At 39.1% G+C, this 19420-nt stretch overlaps 1 protein-coding gene across 1 annotated transcript in view; it reads left to right on the top strand.

Annotated features, from left to right (window-relative positions):
• The first annotated feature begins 7895 nt into the window (after positions 1-7895).
• The window catches only part of LOC149079958 (cytokine-like nuclear factor N-PAC), a 37237-nt gene continuing 25712 nt past the window's right edge, over positions 7896-19420 (top strand). The window contains exons 1-3 of the mRNA XM_089238868.1: positions 7896-8000; positions 14504-14674; positions 17928-18014. Coding sequence (XP_089094994.1) covers positions 14531-14674; positions 17928-18014 — 231 coding nt within the window. The 5' untranslated portion in view covers positions 7896-8000; positions 14504-14530. The remainder of the gene's footprint in view (positions 8001-14503; positions 14675-17927; positions 18015-19420) is intronic.

Genomic DNA, 19420 nt, shown 5'->3' with positions numbered 1-19420 from the left:
AGAGTTACTTGATCCGAAGACTGAGAAAGGAGGGCGTCTGCGCACTCAAACATTAGTAGCATCACTTATCCCAATTTTCCCTATAAAACCGCCCTCTCGACAGTAATTTTCTCAATTCTAAAACAGAACCGCTAAAAAAAATAAGAAACAGAAAAAATTCTGGAAATTTCAACGGCTATTGGGTAATGCGTGTGGGTAAAAAATACTCATATCAGTGAAAGAATTTTTTTCGAAATGGAGAAAAAACATTTCTCCAGAAAAAATGAAAAATAATGCCGGAAACCTGAAAAAGAGGACAAGAAGGGGAATATTCCGAAACGTAGGAGGACGCTTAAAATTACATCAAAAAAGAGGACATGTCCTCCTAAAGAAGGACGATCGGTAACCCTACTGTTACCACAATCTTCCCCAATTAATATTCCAGGCAATTTGTGAGTGAACCCCGGCAAAATTGCAACAGAAGCTTTTTAATACAAGACTTCAGTCACCAAAAAATGATTTTTGATCCATTTCTTGCGCATGCGCAATATGAGAAGAGTTCCTTTTCTTCGGGTATAAAGTGTGCTTCCGGCTGTTACGTGTGGCACCTTATCGCCAAACACCACGATCATTAACGTTTTTTCTTTTATTTTGTCATGACTGCTCGCGATTATATTAGAATGATATATAATTTAATAGTAATATATAACATAATGATAATAATAATAATAATAATATACAATACCGCAACGCAAACAAAAACATGTTTCCGACTACTTTATTAGTAAATGCACCTATAGCCCGAACGAAGTTCGGCCTCGGGCCGATAAAGGGGGCCCCTGCCCCAGACCTGAAAATATGGACTCTGTTTTCACCACAATCAGAAACATGGCAAAACTGATAAGTTCAAACAGAATATTCCAAAACCCGGCAGCGGGTAATACTATACCGCGGCCGGAACATGGGCGGAGATACGGGTGGGGGCATTGCCCCCAGCATAAAAAGTGAAGTCAACTGATCTAATGAATATATGTATAGATGAATTGACATCATCATCGTGCTCCCCCAGACTTCCAAGTCTATCTCCTCCTATGGGCCAGAAATGTTCCGAAGTTCCAATTTTTACTAGAAAGATCAGAACCATAACAATTAAAATTAAAGTGATCAAGAAATAAAGATGGAAGGGAGGGGAAAAGAAGTGACAGCTGACCGGAGTGGGATTCGAACTCTTAATTTGCAGTATTACCAGTTAACGTTTTCCCCGTAGAATTAAATATATCTATTGTTACACGTTGCCAGGAAATATGTTGGCGCCATTGCATAATACACTCGTGTGCAAAATTAAGAGAATTTGCACATTGTGTCTCTTTCCACAAAAAGTACTGAACCAAAGGTACTAATAATGCCATCGAAGAAGTATGCAAATATTCAGCGTCGAATACGTAAGCGTACACGTGCGTGTGGGCGGAGCTGTGACCACGGAGGGGATGATAAGGGCACGAGGCGTTTTCCACGATTCGTGTGCTCCTACTCTTCGGCGACATTCGCTGTTTCTCGCAAGAGTTTGGTAAATTTTATAAGCTATCAGATAAAATGAGTAGCCACAAACGTATGGATGACGGAATAAGATGGAGAATCGTCGGTAGATTGGAGGCAGGGCAATCCCAAGTGCAGGTGGCTACAGAGCTCGATGTTACGCCCAGTGTCGTCTGAAATTTGTGGAAACAGTTTCAGGATACTGGATCGACATCGAAAAGTCCTGGACAAGGTCGTTGAAGAGACACGACGACCAATGAGGATCATTATTTGACACTTTCGGCGCGGTGCCACAGGACTGCTACAGCATCACAGCTCTCACGTAAGCTGCATGCTGCCACTGGAACTCTAGTTTCACGGTTTACTGTTGCCCGAAGGCTTCGTGAGAGAGGGCTTTATGTCAGAAGACCCGCTGTTTGCGTCCCGCTAATTGCAGCACACAAGAGAGCGCGTTTAGCATGGTGCAGACAATATCAGCCTTGGACCAGACTTCAGTGAAGCACCGTGCTCTTCACAGATGAGTCGAGATTCAGCCTGGACACTGATTCTCGACGTACACTCATCTGAAAAGAGCCTGGTACCCGATACCATCCCTCCCACATCAGGGAAATGGACCACTATGGTGGTAGAGGTGTCATGGTCTGGGCAGGCATCACGTTGGACGGCCGCACACCCAGGGCCGTCTTAAGAGCATCATAGGCCCCCGGTTTTCCTGAGGCCCTACCTGGCAAATTCTCGAAAAATTCAACTACTTCCCATTTTTATGAGGCCCCTTTTCTCTTGAGGCCCCCGGGCCGTGCCCGGGTGGGCCCATGCGTTAAGACGGCACTGCGCACACCCCTCTATGTGTTTGGCAGAGGGTCCGTGACTATTAGGAGGTATAGAAAGGAGATCTTAGAGCCCTATGTTCGACTTTTCAGGGGCGCAGTTGGTCCTCAGTTCCTGTTCATGGACGACAACGCTCGTCCACATCGGGCTCACCTGGTCAACGATTATCTGGAAAGTGAGGATATTCGGCGTATGGATTGGCCAGCCAGATTTTCTGACCTAAACCCTATAGAACATGTCTGGGACTCTCTTGGGAGGGCAATTGCGTCTCGCCATCCCCTCCGAGAACCATCCCGGAACTGCAGGAGTGGGACCGATTGCCACAGGAACTCCTCAACTGCCTCGTGTCCAGTATTCCGTCGCGCTGTGTGACCTGTCTGACTGTGAATTAAACTCAACTAGACTCCAAATTAAACTCATTTTCGATTCGATCTCGCAACGTGGATTTTGGACATTCTTGCAATGATGAGCTTTACTGACAATCATGCGTGTGTACTATGACTTTTGTATGGTACATCTCTTTCTCTGTTATAACTGTGTATTCGTACCAAATTTCATTAAAATCTGTCCACTAGTTTTTCAGAAATTCGACATATTGTGCTGATTCTCTTAACTTTGCACACGAGTGTAATAAACCTTTCAAGAGGTGCCCAAAGAAACGTCTGCCCCGGGCCCCGAGAAGGCACACCACGACCCTGAATTGAAGTACCTTCAAACAGTACACAAAAGTCCATTATTCATTTCAAATTACTGTTTAAATTCATTTTTTTTAAATTCATATATTTTATTATGGGCATCTGCTATTTGTTATGGGTATCATTTTCCCAGCCACCTGGTTGGGCATTTTGCCTGTTGTGGCCTATGATAATACAAATACAGCAATATGACAAGAGAGAGAAAATTTACAAAGGAATCGAGAAAGATGCCCGAAGGAAAAAAGAGACGAAAGATAAATAATCTTTAATTAATCATTTTCATTACTTTCATCAGATTTATAGTTAGAAGTAAGAGGTTGTTGTTCTTACATCCATTGATTTTTCACACCTGACAAGCTGTTGAAACGGGCAGTCGGCAGCCAGCATGATACTCGGTTATTGAAGGCATGATGTTTGTGTAAATACTTTCATACTAATAGTTTGTTGGGATTGCATGATGCTCTGTTACTGTCACATATTAGCTGGTTACTGTTAAGCACTATTCAAAATATATCCTTACATGCTTTGTCAATTGAAACATGCCAATCTGTCATTTGTTACATGCTGTTCTGTTATTTTTTGCTTGCTTTTCTTTTCTTGTATGATGATTTGTCGAATTTCCCAAGCTGTGGTCAAGCTATGTAGTCAAGGATCTCAAACTATCTTCTGAATTCATCATGTTATTTCCTAGAATATTTTTGTGTTTTTCATTTTATACAGGGGCGGTCTTATTGCATAAATAAGGAAGAAGAACAGGGCAGTCTGTTACGCTTGCAAATTAGCATCGAATCTTATTGAGTAGAAACATCGGAAACATCGAATCATATTGAGTAGATAATCTGGTGCTGGTGGTAAGTCAGCGTACAGTCAATATTTGGTAGCATAAGTTATTTTTTACATACCCCAGATTGATTCTTTCTTCAGTAGCTTGTGAAAGAATCCGTTGAGGGTAGACGTTCAGGTGTAACAAATAATCTTGCTGTGGCTACCTTCCCTACCAATATTTGGTAACATAGTTTGTCTGTGGATTGCAAGACAACAAAACATGAACACTTATTCCAGCACTACTACTTACTACATTGCTTTTACGGCTCCGGCTGGCTTCATTTATATCACTGTTTCCCAAAGTGGTCAATATCACTCCTGGGGCGATGGAAGGGTCCAGGGGCGGTAGAAGCTTGGGGTTTAGTATGGAATCCTATGGGTTGGCTTGACATGGGGGCGGTGAAAAGAAAAAAAATTGAAAAAGGAGGCGATGGAACGAAAAATTTGGGAAACTATGATTTATACCAGGGGTGGCCAACTTCTCTCTGTTCGAGGGCCGAAATAATTGTCAAATGCAGTGTCACGGGCCACACTAGGGATAAAACTCCGGTATATAAGCCACATGCACAAGGGGGAGAGAACTCCGGCATATAAGCTGCACCCAGTTGATTGGTTGCTATGGCATCGGAGGACGCAATCATTTTGACGAGATTTATTAACTAGTTAAATAAACTCTTCATTTAATTAAATACTAATTATAAATAATTGTTAACGAATTATTAACTGAACTCTTCATTTTTTGGGAACAAGTATTTTCTCATAACAGTGAGATCAGCGCAGAAGGAAGCTGCGTAAATAGGAACTGCAGCGTAGACTACAATTTCTTACTAGACCAGACGCAAATTTTTTCCCCCATGTCCAGCTCTCAAGCTCCTCAGTTATCTGCGGCTCCAAATCGATGATAACTTATCGTGGGAACACCACATCATATCGAAGAAGAAAAAAACACTTGAGGTCCTCCAACGGATGCGAAGAATTGCCGGCCCGCAATGGGGCATTCCTCAACACTGAGGAGGACTCTGTACCTGACCGTGACGGAAAGAATTGCAGCTTACGGTGCGGCCATCTGGTTCGCAAAGCCAAAAGTACAGCTAGGGGACAGGTTAGACTCACTTCAGAGGCAGCATCTCTTACACATCTCGGGGGCCTACAACACGATGCCCACGAACGCTTTCCAAGTGATCCTGGGCATCCCCCTACTTAGATTCCTCTTCGAATACGAAGCCAAAGCGACAAGGCTGTTATGTCTGCGCAAGTCCATAGAAATAGACGGAGAGGACTCCAACACCAAAATGAAGGATTGGACGACACACCCAAGCAAAGATCTGCCGGACTGGCAAATCTCCGCGGAACAAGTCACTCACATAACTTAAGACAGAATTTACTACACGGACGGGTCTAGATTAGAGGAGGCAACGGGGGCCGCCTACGTCATCACGACAGGCAAGGTGATCATCGCTACCTGGAAAGTCAAGCTGAGGTCCAGGAACACTGTTTTCCAGGCGGAGCTCTCCTGGCCATACTGGAAGCAGTCAAGAACGCAGCAAGGAGAAGAGTCCCTGCACACATTAGGACGGACAGCCTTTCCAGCCTACTGCCCTCAGGAGCCCTACATCAGAACACGAAATGGTCAGGTGGGCCAGAAACGTACTGATTAGACATCTAGAGATCCAGCTCTCTTGGGTCAAAGCCCACGAGGGTATTTGGGGCAACGAGATCGCCGACTAAATGGCAAAGGACGCCACCATAAACGGAACTGAATGGACCACAGTCAAACTACCACACTCAGCGGCCAAAGCGATGCTACGGGTGGACCTCCTTAGGAAGTGGCAATCAAGATAGGACAACCCGGAGGCCAACGGTCGCTCCACCCACGAGGCGCTGAGAACTGTGGGTCTGAAAAGCAGCCACTGGATGAGGGAAGTGACAATGTTTGTCACAGGACGGCAAATTTGAGGAGGTTCAAACTGATCCCGAATGACAAGTGCAATTGTGGGTCGACAGGCTCTAAATGGCACTACGCCATAACCTGTGAACTCACGAGGATGTTTCACTTTCGGGCTCCGGATGAACAATACGAGGCCGCCTGGATCAAAGCTGTCTTTGACAGACATGACTCTACAAGGAAGCTGGTGGGAATGGTCAGATTCCTGAAGAATCACCCAGAAAAAGCGAAACTGGACGAAGATAACAGCCCAGACGAAGAGACGATACCAGCAACCAAGGGCCAACTCAGACGATCAGCCAGACTGGTCAAGAGACGAGTCAAATATGCGGAACAAGATCTCAGCGACGAACAAGTAGATGCGAAGAACCCATAAGAATTGAAGGTTACAGCACTTCACTGAATACCTATCTCGGCACTAGCTGTATAGAACCAGCGGAGCTGTCTCACAGCCATGGCTGTTGTCACCCAGATAACGGTTATCGCACTCGCATATAACTTCTCAGGGAGAAAGAAAGCCAGTAGGTTCAGCCGACCACATTGGAAAAGAGGCAGATTGGCCCACCGGTGCCCCATGTATTTTGCCCCACATTTGGTGCTATGACACCAACTATTGAATTTTTTTTTGTCGTACATGCATAACCGGCGCACGAATTGGTATTGTTTGTTATATCTGCACATTAGCATTTTTTTTGTATTTGTTGTATATCTTTTGATGTGGCACATGCTCTTTTCTCTGCACATAACTTTTGGCAAATTGCAACTATGACTATCACACCCGCATGCAACTCCCCAGGGCAAAAGAAGGCCAGGAGGCCCAGCCGGCCATTTTGGAAAGAGACAGATAGGCGCCCCGGCGCCCCATGTCATCTGCCCCTCCCCCCATTGGTACGGGGAAGAAAATCCTGCTTTTTTTTTGATGAAATTTTTATTTTTTAATTACAATCTGCACTAATAAATTCATGTTTTTAACTCATTATAAGTAGCGAATTGCTTTAGTCATCACAGGAATCTTGTAATCATTTGACTTTTAGGCCGGATTTTTCTAGGAGCAGGTTTTTTGCGAATAGGACCATTTTCGGTCGGCAGAAACGTGTAAATTTATCACGTTACGCGTTGTTTGTGTTTTTCAAGCGTAGCGCATCATCTGTTCTGTCTTCTGCATATCCACGTATTTTTGCTATGTTACACATTTTATATGGGGATGACTCAAAAACATGGGATGTATGGTTACTCAAATTTAGAGTCCCGCAAACGGTATTTTTGTTGATAATATATGGTCAATATTTCAAAATATTCTGATCGAAATACATCATCATCAACACCATCATGTGTCACTAGGGTGACCATACGTCCCGTATTTCCCGGGACAGTCCCGGTATTTTCTGTTTTTTTGGCTGTCCCGACTTTTTGGCAAAAGTGTCCCGGTTTTTCCCGTATTTTACACGAAGCCTACTTGAATTTTTATTCTTTATTGAAGTCAAAGATTGACATTATTTTTCAACTCATAAATTATTTTACGATAATTGCAACTATATATGAGAATATTAATCTCCCACATTTGTCTTGAACGTTTGTTTTTCGTGGAATACATTTTAATCTACGGCAATTTGCAGCGATGCATCATTTCCCGCCATTGCGATTTTCGCGTAATTTCAACAATATTTGGCAACTTCGTTTGGTTTTGGCGTTGTTTTTGGCGATAATTGGCGGTGTCCCGTATTTTCCCGTATTTTGAATACCAATGTCCCGTATTTCTCTCGAAGAAATATGGTCAGCCTACACTGTGTCACCCAATTAATGTTGTTGTTTCATCGAGCTTATATTACGTGTCAGTGATGGTAACTCATGAGAAAAATTCGTCAACGGGAAATTTCTTCGTGTTTGTGGGAAATTTTGAGAGCTAATCAAACAAAAGAATTTTTGTTGAAAAAATATATAAATGCAAAACAATCCTTTTTTTTTAATTGTAAAATACTTGACTACACATTACCACCGATAGATGGCAGCACAATTTCCGAAATGTTGGGGGGTGGGAAATTTAGACAAAAGGGAAATTTTGCTTGACGAGGTTACCATCACTGTTATGTGTTGTTTACATTTGGGGATGCCCCTCAGGCATAAAGCCCTGTATAATTGAAGTTGTTTACATCTCTTTGAAATCGGCGAGGAAGTGGAAAAAAATAGCCTTGGTTGGTTAAAAAATAATTATGAGTATAAAAATAATTATATGCATCAAAACTAACAGAATCGTAATAATTATTTAATTAAATTATCGTTGTATCAGAAAGAGTTTAGCATATTACTGTACTCCATACATAAATCTAAATGTCATAGGGGAATTTATCGAAATATTGAATATTTTCGTAGCGAGTCTTGCTAATTAATTTGTTTGCTTGATGTATTCTAGTTAACCACTTTGTGATCAAGGACGTAATATTGCGTCAAAACACCCGTGGAGTAAATTTAAACAAGTTCTCTCTTACCGAATAAACATAGCAACGAAAAATAATAACCTGACGGAATCCCAGTGAGACAAGACGACACGTTTAGACTACGGAAAACTAAATGACGCCATTTCAAATACTATTACACAATGGTAGACGAAATTTGAATAGCTCGCATTACTAGCAACACCTAGAATGGAAAATCTAAAAAAATTACATTAACTTGGCACCATTTTGCCTGCCTTGGCGATTTACAGCGCCCTTGATCTGGATTATATTGCATCTGCACCCTTTCCTTTCTTCTCATCATCACAAGGCTTTGTTGTAACCCTACAAAGTTGTTCTTTTCACCTTCTGCCTATTTCTATACTCCTATTAGTGTTTTTCCCCCACATATGATGTATCCTTCTCCGGGGCGGCTTAAGCGAGTGCGCAAGGGGTGCAGTGCACCTGGGTGGCAACTTCGGTTTTAGTTAGACACTAAATTTTAAAAAAAGTTCTAATAGTAAAAGTTCACATGACATCACATACCTTCACGGCGAAGATGTTGAGAGAGTGTGAGGCAACAGATGGCCTGCGACCATAACACCCCAGAAACAAGAATACCAAAACAAGGAAAGCGTGTATTTTGGTGCCCTTAACCCTTTGAGGGGCACTGTATAAAAAAAATTTTTTTTGGCCGAACTAACTTCATATACTTGATACATAGGACTCATATAAATATGTTTTGCAACTATTCTTTTATTTTCATAAAAATCCAGTGAACAACAGGTGGTCGCACAGCGGGGACACCGCACACCTAGAACACTGAAAGCTTCCCTAGGGTGTAATGCAGGAAAAGCAACATTTTGTTTGAAAAATTCCCTTTCCACCGATTTTATAGGCCCAAATGATCAACATAAGCATATTGATAGCTGGTAAATCTTTTTCAATGAGATGGCAGTGTAAATTTTCCTTCTTGAGTGGCATATAAATTTATTTGAAATGCTAAATTTTCCATCAGTGGCATTGAAAAAAAGAATAAGAACAACAAGATTGGCAATGTATCCGGCATTGGTAGAATTTACTGAGATGGTCCCACTTCTTCCTTGAAATCTGGGTTTTGGTTTTTCTCTTGAACCATATGAAATTGTCGAGAGGATCCAGGCATTGGGCAGTGTCATTTTCGTGATAATCCATGCAGTAAGCTTTGTTTTATTTTCTTTATCTGGTGTATCATCAGATGCATTAGACTCCAGATCAGAGAGAAGCTCTGAAATTAGTATAATATTGCTTCAACTGTACTTAGGAATTTTATAGGGCCTTTCACCACCAATAAAAGTAATAAATGCCCAATAATTGGTTGGGGGGAAGTCAAGGCGAAATAAATTCCAGAAAATAAAATTAAAGCAGTAGAGAGAACATAGAAAGTCGTCGTCAAAAGAAAAAGCTGCCCTAAAACCACTAGAATGAAAGAATGGTTATGTGTGGGACAAAAAAATAACATGTTGTGTCTTCCATTCTAACCCCCGAAATTTCCATCACAAATACACATCTGAGATGTTTCAACACCATTGCTGCTGTCACCCATTTTCTAGTAAACAAGAAAGAGGGGAGAAAATGAAGAAAAACAAGGTCGCTTTGTCTCAGAGAGGTGGTTTCGCACTGACGTCACTTGGTGTATCTCATTGCTCTAGGTGTGTGGTGTCCTCAGTATGGAACCACCTTTTTAAAACTTTCATAATTTGATTTTAAACTATTCTTAAGTTTATTGAATGGCTTGATTTCAACAAATAGGGCAAAATCTATAAAAAACCATCAATTTTTGAAAAAAAAAATTTTTATATTAGGAAATAAATTTTAAAACAAGTACCATAAAAATAGAGAAAATGGCAGATTTTTTTACCACTTGCAAAACAAAACAGTTCCATCTCTGACAGAAAATCTAAATCTTAAGCTATTTAATAGGATTTAAATGATTGCTGTGCGAAAATTATTTTTTGATGGAATTTTGAAAAGGTGGTTTCGCTATGGGGACACCGCGCCGGAAAGGGTTAACCAGTAATTTTTCTGAAACGGTCAAATGAAGGCAAATTAAAAATTTGTCTTCCCACTTGTTCGGTTTGTGGAGAACCAGGAAACACCTTCAAAATAAATTTCTTAATAAAGTTGCCTTGTTTTACCATACTTCCTCTTAATAAGAAAAGTACCTAATTATTGTTCTCATTAGTAAGAGCTGTGATGCGGATTAAGTTATCTGGAATAATTAAAAACAGTAAAATAATTCAAACTGAAAAAGCAAGATAACTTCTTTGAAAGTGGGTGTTTGGTCACATATATTTTGCATATAATAATGGTTTGCGGCTTTGTACTGACAGGTTCGTACGGGATTGAAAATAAAAAGAAAGCCTGTCTGTTTTAAATAATGCAATGGTCCCTTCTGATATATAAATAAATATTCTCTGGAATAGAAATAAAAACCCAGACTCTCTCTTTTAAATAATACAAGTCAGGGCAACAAAAAGCTCTCTGGGTTTGGTCATAACTGTCAACAAAAAACTTTTAAATAAAAACACAGGATTAAAACTGCAACTGCTAGTATGCAAAAAATTAATAAAAATGTAAAGTATACAACCTGATTTAAAAAATCCGAAGTGAGATATTCCAACAAGAAAAGCAATGTAACATGCTGAGAAAATGGTATATACGATACAACTTATAGACAAACAAAAAGATATAAAATTTGCTAACAGACTCGATTCAAACGTGGTGTTCTATACAAAAGCCTATTATCATTAATGACCTCTAAAGGTGACAACTAACAGCAAAAAAGGAGATGGCAACCCAAAAGCCAAAGGTAATAGCTGGCGGGAAAAAAAAATGTGACACAAGACAGTAGCCGATAAATCACCAAAAAAAGTCGGCAAAAAAAAAGATTACACTATAGCTGTTCCTATTTTTTTTACTTTTTTTTCACTTTTTTTTTTTTTACTTTTTTATAATTTTTTTATTTTATTTTTTTCATTTGACATGTGTAATCTCCCTTTCGAGTAACACGGATAAAACTCCATAAGGTTGCATTTTACAAAGTTGCGGAATGCTATTGGTTTATATACTGTACTTTCCTAGTGCATGGAGAGATGCAAAACAAACATGAAGTTCTCCTACTCGAAGCAGTCACTTTTGAATGCCAGTAGACAATTGAATTTATTCATCTGACAGAGGATAAACCTTTTTTATCGCATTAGCAAAGTGCTGAAAACCACTGTTGAGGGCTATTTTTGTGCCTCTTGCAACACATGAATTCTGCAAGATATGAATCCAGTTGACTTTGACACTTTTGCATACCATGCAGAGAAATTTTGGCATCGCTCCATAAACCCTACATCTAATTAGTGTGATCGACATAAACAGAGTCCTTAAAAGTCACACTGTGGTTGACTGATAGGTGTCTGAAACCATCTTGAAGGCAATCGTAAGCTTTCCAGCAGTCTGAGATAATTACAGAACCAGGCTGTATATTTCAAGAAGAGTTACATTCGTTCTGTCCTGAACCATCCTTGAAAAGCACCTATCAATCTCTCTTTCAAGCGCTCCAAAGACACGCTTCTTCGACTCTCTTTTACTGCAATTGTATTTTTGCTTGCCAAATTTGCTTTTGTCGATCTCTACAATAATGCGAGGAATCCTAATCATTGTAATACCACGCATGCACAATTATACATGGAATTCTCTCTCTGCAAAAACTCATCCAATCCATGATAGATTTGATCTCTCAGACACATTGATCTCAAAAGAAATGAGATCATGGCTAGAATTTTGGACTCACATATTTGTCATCATTGAGATCTACATTAAATTCAACTTTTAATTTTCCAAAACCAGCAGTTTTCTCTCATCCACCTTCTCACGCAATGCTCATTCAAGCCACTCTTCCGACATTCCCAAACAAAACCATCATTTAATTATTTTTTCTCAATTAAATGCATATTCTCATCACACACCAAACATTTAACCTTACTCTCAATCAGACCTATTACCATGTACCACTGCAAAACACACATTTTGCCTCTCTGCCCCAAATCAGAAAAAAAAATACCCCTAAATTTAACCTATTGATCATGATGGAAAAATAGACACGTTGCACAGGTACAAGAACGAACATATCACTGTTTAAAATAAACAGTTTTAAAATATTGCTGTTTAAAATATACACTGTTTTAAAATATTGCTGTCTAAAATAAACACTGTTTTAAAATATTGCTGTCTAAAATAAACACTGTTTTAAAATATTGCTGTCTAAAATAAACACTGTTTTAAAATAACCAATAACAACCCAGAACAAGGACCACATGACCGAAGGAGAAATATCTCACAATTGATCAGTGGCAAGGAAGAAATATCCCAAATACCCTATTCAACAGGTTACCAAATAGGATCCAGGTTAAAAAAGCAGCTAAGTTACCAAAAAAAAAAAAAAAAAAAAACCCAAATGATTGCCAAATAAAATTGCAGAATTTAGTGTGTAACTGATTCTTCATATTAACCCAAAACTTAACAAAGACTGAAATTAACAGCTTAGATCAGTGTTTCCCAAAGTGGGCAATATAGCCCCCTGGTGGGCGATGGAATGGTCCAGCGGGGAGATAGAAGCTACGAGCTTAACATAGGATCCTATGGGTTCACTTGAGTTGGGGGGCGATGAGTGGAAACAAATTTCTGATGAAGGGGGCAATGGAACAAAAAGTTTGGGAGACTATGGCTTAGATGAATGTGAATTTACGGGAAGGTGAGATACTGAAGATATTTTAATTATACACTGTGTACACAACCAACACCCAGTTGTTGACAAAAGCCAATGGAGTTCATAGGTATCCCGATTCATTTGTGATTTGGTCAGCACAATTCTGTATGTAGATGGGGAAAATAAGCTCCTGTCTAGAGGCGCAGACATGAAGAAAACTTTTTGGGGGGGGGGGTGACTGAAAGTTGCTACTACTACTAAACCAGACTAGACTGAAAGTTGCTGGTCTCCTGTATATACGAGACTCAAGCTTGTACTCAGGAGAGAGAGGGTGCGGGGAACTCAGCCCCCTTTCAAATTTTATTGGGGGGGGGGGACTCAAATGGCCTCATCCCCTAGATTCTGGTTCCTATGCTCCTGTCGAGACTGTTCAGTTTGATGTTAAGAGGCTTGCAGTGCTGTCTTAATGCATGGGCCCACCTGGGGAGCCTCAAGTGTGTAGACAGGACCTGATGATAATGAAATTCAGTTAAAATTTCCCAGAGTAAGCATGTCAATTGGTAGGCAGACATTTCTAGCCAGGTAGGAGCCTCAGAAAAATCACTTTGCCCGTAGGGCCCACAATGCTCTTAAGATGGCCCTGGAGTCTTGCACTGGAAAAACATGTGCTTTTATTTTCTTCTCAGCTAAATCTTCTATTTTATATGAAATGGTAAAATGCAAATCTGCAAAAAGATTCAGAGGTTGACCTGAGTTAATTGGGCTTGAGTGACAGTAATTTTTTGATGATGATTGATGCTAAAATTCAGCTCATGCTGTGGCTGTTTTATGTGAGTGTGTGTGTATCCATATCAATGAAAACTTTCATTAGCTGAATCCATATTTGTTAGCCAAAAAATTTGTAAGCCGAGACATTTGTTAGCTAAGGTATCACTGTGTTGTGATTTCCTGTTATAAAGCTATGGCTAATACAACTTTGAAAGTTGATTTTTATCTTTTGCGGATAGTTGAACGGCATGGCTTGTTCAATATATTTTTGTGATATTCTGACTTCTTTGGATATTTATTAATTTTTACAAACACCACCTTTTACACTTAAAAAATGTATTTTTTACTCTAGGATAATATCAGATATTTAATCAGTAATATGATAAAATTCTCAAAGCAAACGTGTATTACTAGTTAAACATGTAAAATTTAGTTTTAGCTTGGTAAATTTTTTCTGAATAGTGAGGTGGCCATATAGCCTAATCACTTAGGGTCAGAACTATGTTCTAGGCAGCATGAGTCTTCATTCTCACTCCTCAATGTAAAGACTGATAACTAGTACTATCTGTTTAATTTTTATCAATGTATCTGCTGTGAAAAATTCATGTACATGCTTCATCACACAATTATTTAATTGGCCTATGAAAATTATTTTCTTTATTTATGGACAGCAGAATTTATGAAAATGTTTTAATTTGCTTATTAGGTGTATATGTATATACAATATACTTATATATACACATCTTTTTTTTTTCAGGAAAATAATCTTGATGATTCAGAGAAAATGTCTTTGTCTCTTGCTAAAGCATCAGGAAAAAAAATTAAAATAGGTTTTGTTGGCTTAGGCTCTTTTGTCACTAGTATTATTTTAAAAAGTCTTCTAAGAACTGGGCATGTAGTTACCATTTGGGAGGATACCATTAAAGAGGTAATTTTTTGTTATTTATTTAGAAAAAATAGAAGCCTGATATATTAATGAAAATGATGTACTTCAGTGGTAATCAAAGCATGGATTACAGGCTCTTTTGAAGTTTGCTATTAACTACTACTAAACTGCACATGCATCTAGTAAACATTCCAGATTACCATAACTGTCCATATTAAAGCTAAGGTTTACAAGGTTTCAATCATCCCTGAGGCACAGTGTTTTTATTGGATACATTAAACTGGTTTGAAATTGCACAATTTGCATCATGCCCGATGAAGAGTTAAGTCATTTTTGGCTCTTGCATAGGCGCAAGCTTGTATTGGGCCCTAAGGTTCCCCCCATTCTCAATGTTTGATGCAATTCTTTATATATCAAAAAAATTTTCCAAAGCTCTCTCAAATTTCTGAGCCCTTCCAATATTTTCAATATTGGCACCTATGGGCTATTGTGGCCAATTCAAAGTCTAGTTGTAACTAGTACAGAAAGAATGTTTCTGATATTTCTTGTTTCATAATTTTTTTTTTGAACCAAACATAAACTGTTTCTCAGATGCCATGTTTGCAGATCTTTATAAACTTTCAATAGTTTTACTATTCAATTTTGAATGGGTCACTTTGAGTACTTATTAAAAATTTGGTATTACTTAGAATTTATTTTTTTTCCCAATAGTTTTATTAAAATGAATGCACTACAGTAGAACCCTGTTGCACCACAGCTATAGTGGCTATGTCGCTTGGCACCTACATTATAACAGGATTCTACTGTAATTAAAACTAATTAGAAGAAAAAGTACTTTATTCTGTTCAACCAATCCTTTGTATTCATTGGGGCCACACTGAATACAAAAAAATTAATGAATAAACAAAACCTTGCTTTTTAGTATTTTAAACCATGTATATCACCTTTAATTGAACAATGTTACTGCAAAAATCATGATCTGTGACTGGGGTAGGAAAAATGGTCAAATGGGAGGCAGCGATTCTCTGTGATGCTTTCTGGAAATTCATTGCTCTTTCTGCTTCTTTGTGCCATCTTGAACGTTGGTGTAGGTTGACAACACTTACTCTACAAATTCTTTTACACGTGGAGAATGTAACACATTAAGGGTTCCAATGGAGAAAAATGCCCCATTGTAGATTTATGTAGGCCCTTGGGTGTATATTTCAACTAGAGTTGTTTTTGTTGCCATTTTTACAAGTAGCATGTCTTCCACTTCATCTGGCACTACTTCAGCTTCAGGAGCATTCAGCATGATTAAGTTTATTATCTTTTGTTAATGCATAGCAACTGTTTTCAATATTATAATCTCTTCTCTCAGTCCCTGCATCGATTGTGAGAGACACTAGACAGCAATTTAAAAAAAAATCCACCTAGCTAAATGAAATTCTCACAGAGACCTCAAAATTAGTTCTACATGTTATAAAGATCTGGTAGTAACTTATTCATACTCGTCTGTCAGCAGAAACTAGTTTTTGGTAGTTTCACAGTTAAAAATAAACATAAAATTCAGAGTTTCTTGGACTGAGGAGAACAATTCATAAAGAATTAATCATTTATTCAAAGGCATTTGCCAGAAATAGCATAGGACATCTAGTCTTTCTTGCTTTGAAGCCAGAGGCTCGCAGTGCCTCTCATACTGATGAATGTTCTTTGAGTTTTTTTAATCTAGTTTCAGAACACCTGCTGAGGTTCTTAGCTCTTTTTAGTGCATTTTCTAGATATCGTGGTAAATCTACCAGAATTTTTTTCCATCAATTTTTATGCTTCAAAATTGTTTAAGCCTTGATTTCTTTCTAAACTGAAGAGCCAAAAAAACTGGTACAGGCATGTGTATGCAAATAAAGAGATATGGAACCAATCAGAGTACAGCGCTGCGGTCGGCAACGCCTATATAACACAACAAGTGTCTGGCATAGTTGTTAGATTGGTTACTGCTGCTACAATGGCAGGTTATCGAGATTTAAGTGAGTTTGAACGTGGTGTTATAGTCGGCGCACGAGAGATGGGACATAGCATCTTCGAGGTAGCGATGAAATTTGGATTTTCACGTATGACCATTTCACGAGTATACTGTGACTATCGGGAATCCGGTAAAAAATTAAATCTACAACATCGCTGCGGCCGAAAAAAGATCATGCAAGAACGGGACCAACGACAACTGACAAGAATCATTAAACGTGACAGACGTGCAACCCTTCCGCAAATTGCTGCAGATTTCAATGCTGGGCCATCAACAAGTGCCAGCGTGCGAACCATTCAACGAAACATCATCGATATGGGCTTTCGGAGCCGAAGACCCACTCGTGTATCCTTGATGACTGCACGACACACCTTTACGCCTCGCCTGGGCCCGACAACACCGACATTGAACTGGAAACACGTTACCTGGTCTGACGAGTCTCGGTTCCAATTGCTTCAAGCTGATGGACGTGTACGGGTATGGAGACAACCTCATGAATCCATGGACCCTACATGTCAACAGGGGACTGTTCAAGCGGGTGGAGGCTCTGTGATGGTATGGGGCGTGTGCAGTTGGCGTGATATGGGACCCCTGATACGTCTAGATACGACTCCGACAGGTACGTAAGCATCCTGTCTGATCACCTGAACCCATTCATGTCCATTGTGCATTCCGACGGACTTGGGCAATTTCAGCAGGACAATGCGACACCCCACACGTCCAGAATTGCTACAAAGTGGCTCCAAGAACACTCTTCTGACTTTAGACACTTCCGCTGGCCACCTAAATCCCCAGACATGAACATTATTGAACATATCTGGGATGCCTTGCAATGTGCTGTTCAGAAGGGATCTCCACCCCCTCTTACTCCTACGGATTTATGGACAGCCCTGCAGGATTCATGGTGTCAATTACCTCCAGCACTACTTCAGACATTAGTCGAGTCCATGCCACGTCGTGTTGCGGCACTTCTGCATGCTCGCGGGGGCCCTACACGATATTAGGCAGGTTTACAAGTTTTTCTGGCTCTTCAGTGTATAATTCTTAACCCATTTTTTGCTAGCATGTGAAAGTATCTAGAATTGGGTTCTTTTTTATAGGAAGTGTACAATACTTTTCTTTTTTTCTTTAATAGAGATAGTTCCCCAAAAAAGTATTTGAGTGTTGAGTGAGTGTTAGCAACAGTTTTTTCAATAGTTAAAATGTTATGAGATAAAAGTGTGAGGAAAAAACGTGAATTATGAAGCCCGAGAATACCAAAGGTCAATCATACATCTTTAATTAAATTCATAGCTTGCCGCTGATGATGATTATGGATGTTTCAAGCATGAATTGAATTCTTTGAGGACTCAGAAAATGGAACTGGGCAAAAGAAAATGGGTAAATTTTCATTCTATTCTCATTTCCTTCTCTTTGTTCAATTTAAGTTTATATTTTTGTACCACTGAATTATATCACAATCACATTTTTATTTTTATGTGCCAAGATTTTGATTTATAGTTTCTTAAAGTTGGTAATATTGGGAAAGAAGAAAATTATTATTGAATAATTTTCTAAGAAATAAATACCACGTAAAGGATTGACAAAATGTAGTAGTCACCTGGTACATTTTTATAGCAACCTGGCTATGGGTTTTCTTTAAAAAGGACATTGATTTTTTTTTTCCAAAAAACATACTGCAGAAAGTAAAATAAGTTTGAAAACATCTGTTATAGTTATTTTAATTATTGAATTTATATTGATTCATACTCAATTGGTTTCTATAATGTGCTCTTTAAGTCACAAAATTTTCGAAAAAATGTTAAATTTCTTTAATTTTTTTCAAGATTGCTTACCATATTTTTGAGCATTCAGCTTCTATGGCTATATTCTTTCTATTTCCTCTCTCGATGGATCCCATGGGGGGGGGGGGGGGGGAATGCCCCCTCCCCCAACATCAAAGGTGAAGTCGACTGATCTAATGCATATATATATAGATGAATTGGCATCATCATCATCATTGTATGCCCCCAGCAATAATGACTGTGCCCCCCCCCCCAGACTTCCCAGTCTATCTCCGCCTATGGACAACATCATTCTGATCCTTAAAAACTGGCTTTGCTAGAGATTTAATGAGACTAATGGCCTTTATAAGACTAATGGCCCGAAGGAAATACATCAAGGATGCAGATATTTTGTATTTTGTCTGAGCTGATGAAAAAAGCTATAATATAGAATATATATTAGCTCTTTTAAGCAATAACTCAAATTTGAGCAACCTTTTCATTAAATACTTGGGTTCACCTGTGAACAGCACCATATCTATCGTCAATAACCAATGAGGCTATGAATGGGGAATGACTGTTTTCTCAGGTTCCGCTCATGCATGTCATTAACCAGTGTCTTGAACAGTTAATGTTAACCAAAACTTCTCAGATCATGTGTGCCCAATACATAGGTCATATCATGTCATCAGGATTTGTCACACCAAAACAAAAGCAAGTAAGAGGACATTAAATAATCACAGAAAAAGCCTGACTGGATGTAGCAGTAGAGATCTAAAGAAATTAGTGTACGTTTATTGGAGCACAAAGAAATCATTTTTGAAAGGAGGGGTAGGACAAATTGGTTCAGGAACTTCTGCTCTTGTAAATGCTATGGTTTGTAAATGTTGTTAAAAGGGCCTCACAGTGACAACAATCCTACAGCTTCATTCAAGAGTAGAAACCATTGCAGCGAGACGAGTAATATTTGATAATGAATGTTGATTTTAAATTTCTGGAGTTCCATTATGTAGTCTTTCTAAG

This window comes from Pholcus phalangioides, unplaced genomic scaffold (assembly GCF_987345545.1).
Source record: "Pholcus phalangioides strain wild (caught in Gottingen) unplaced genomic scaffold, Ppha-v1.0 ptg000011l_1, whole genome shotgun sequence".
Classification (NCBI taxonomy): domain Eukaryota; kingdom Metazoa; phylum Arthropoda; class Arachnida; order Araneae; family Pholcidae; genus Pholcus; species Pholcus phalangioides.
Note: the sequence above shows the minus strand (reverse complement) of the source record. Positions and strands in the feature narration are given on the sequence as shown.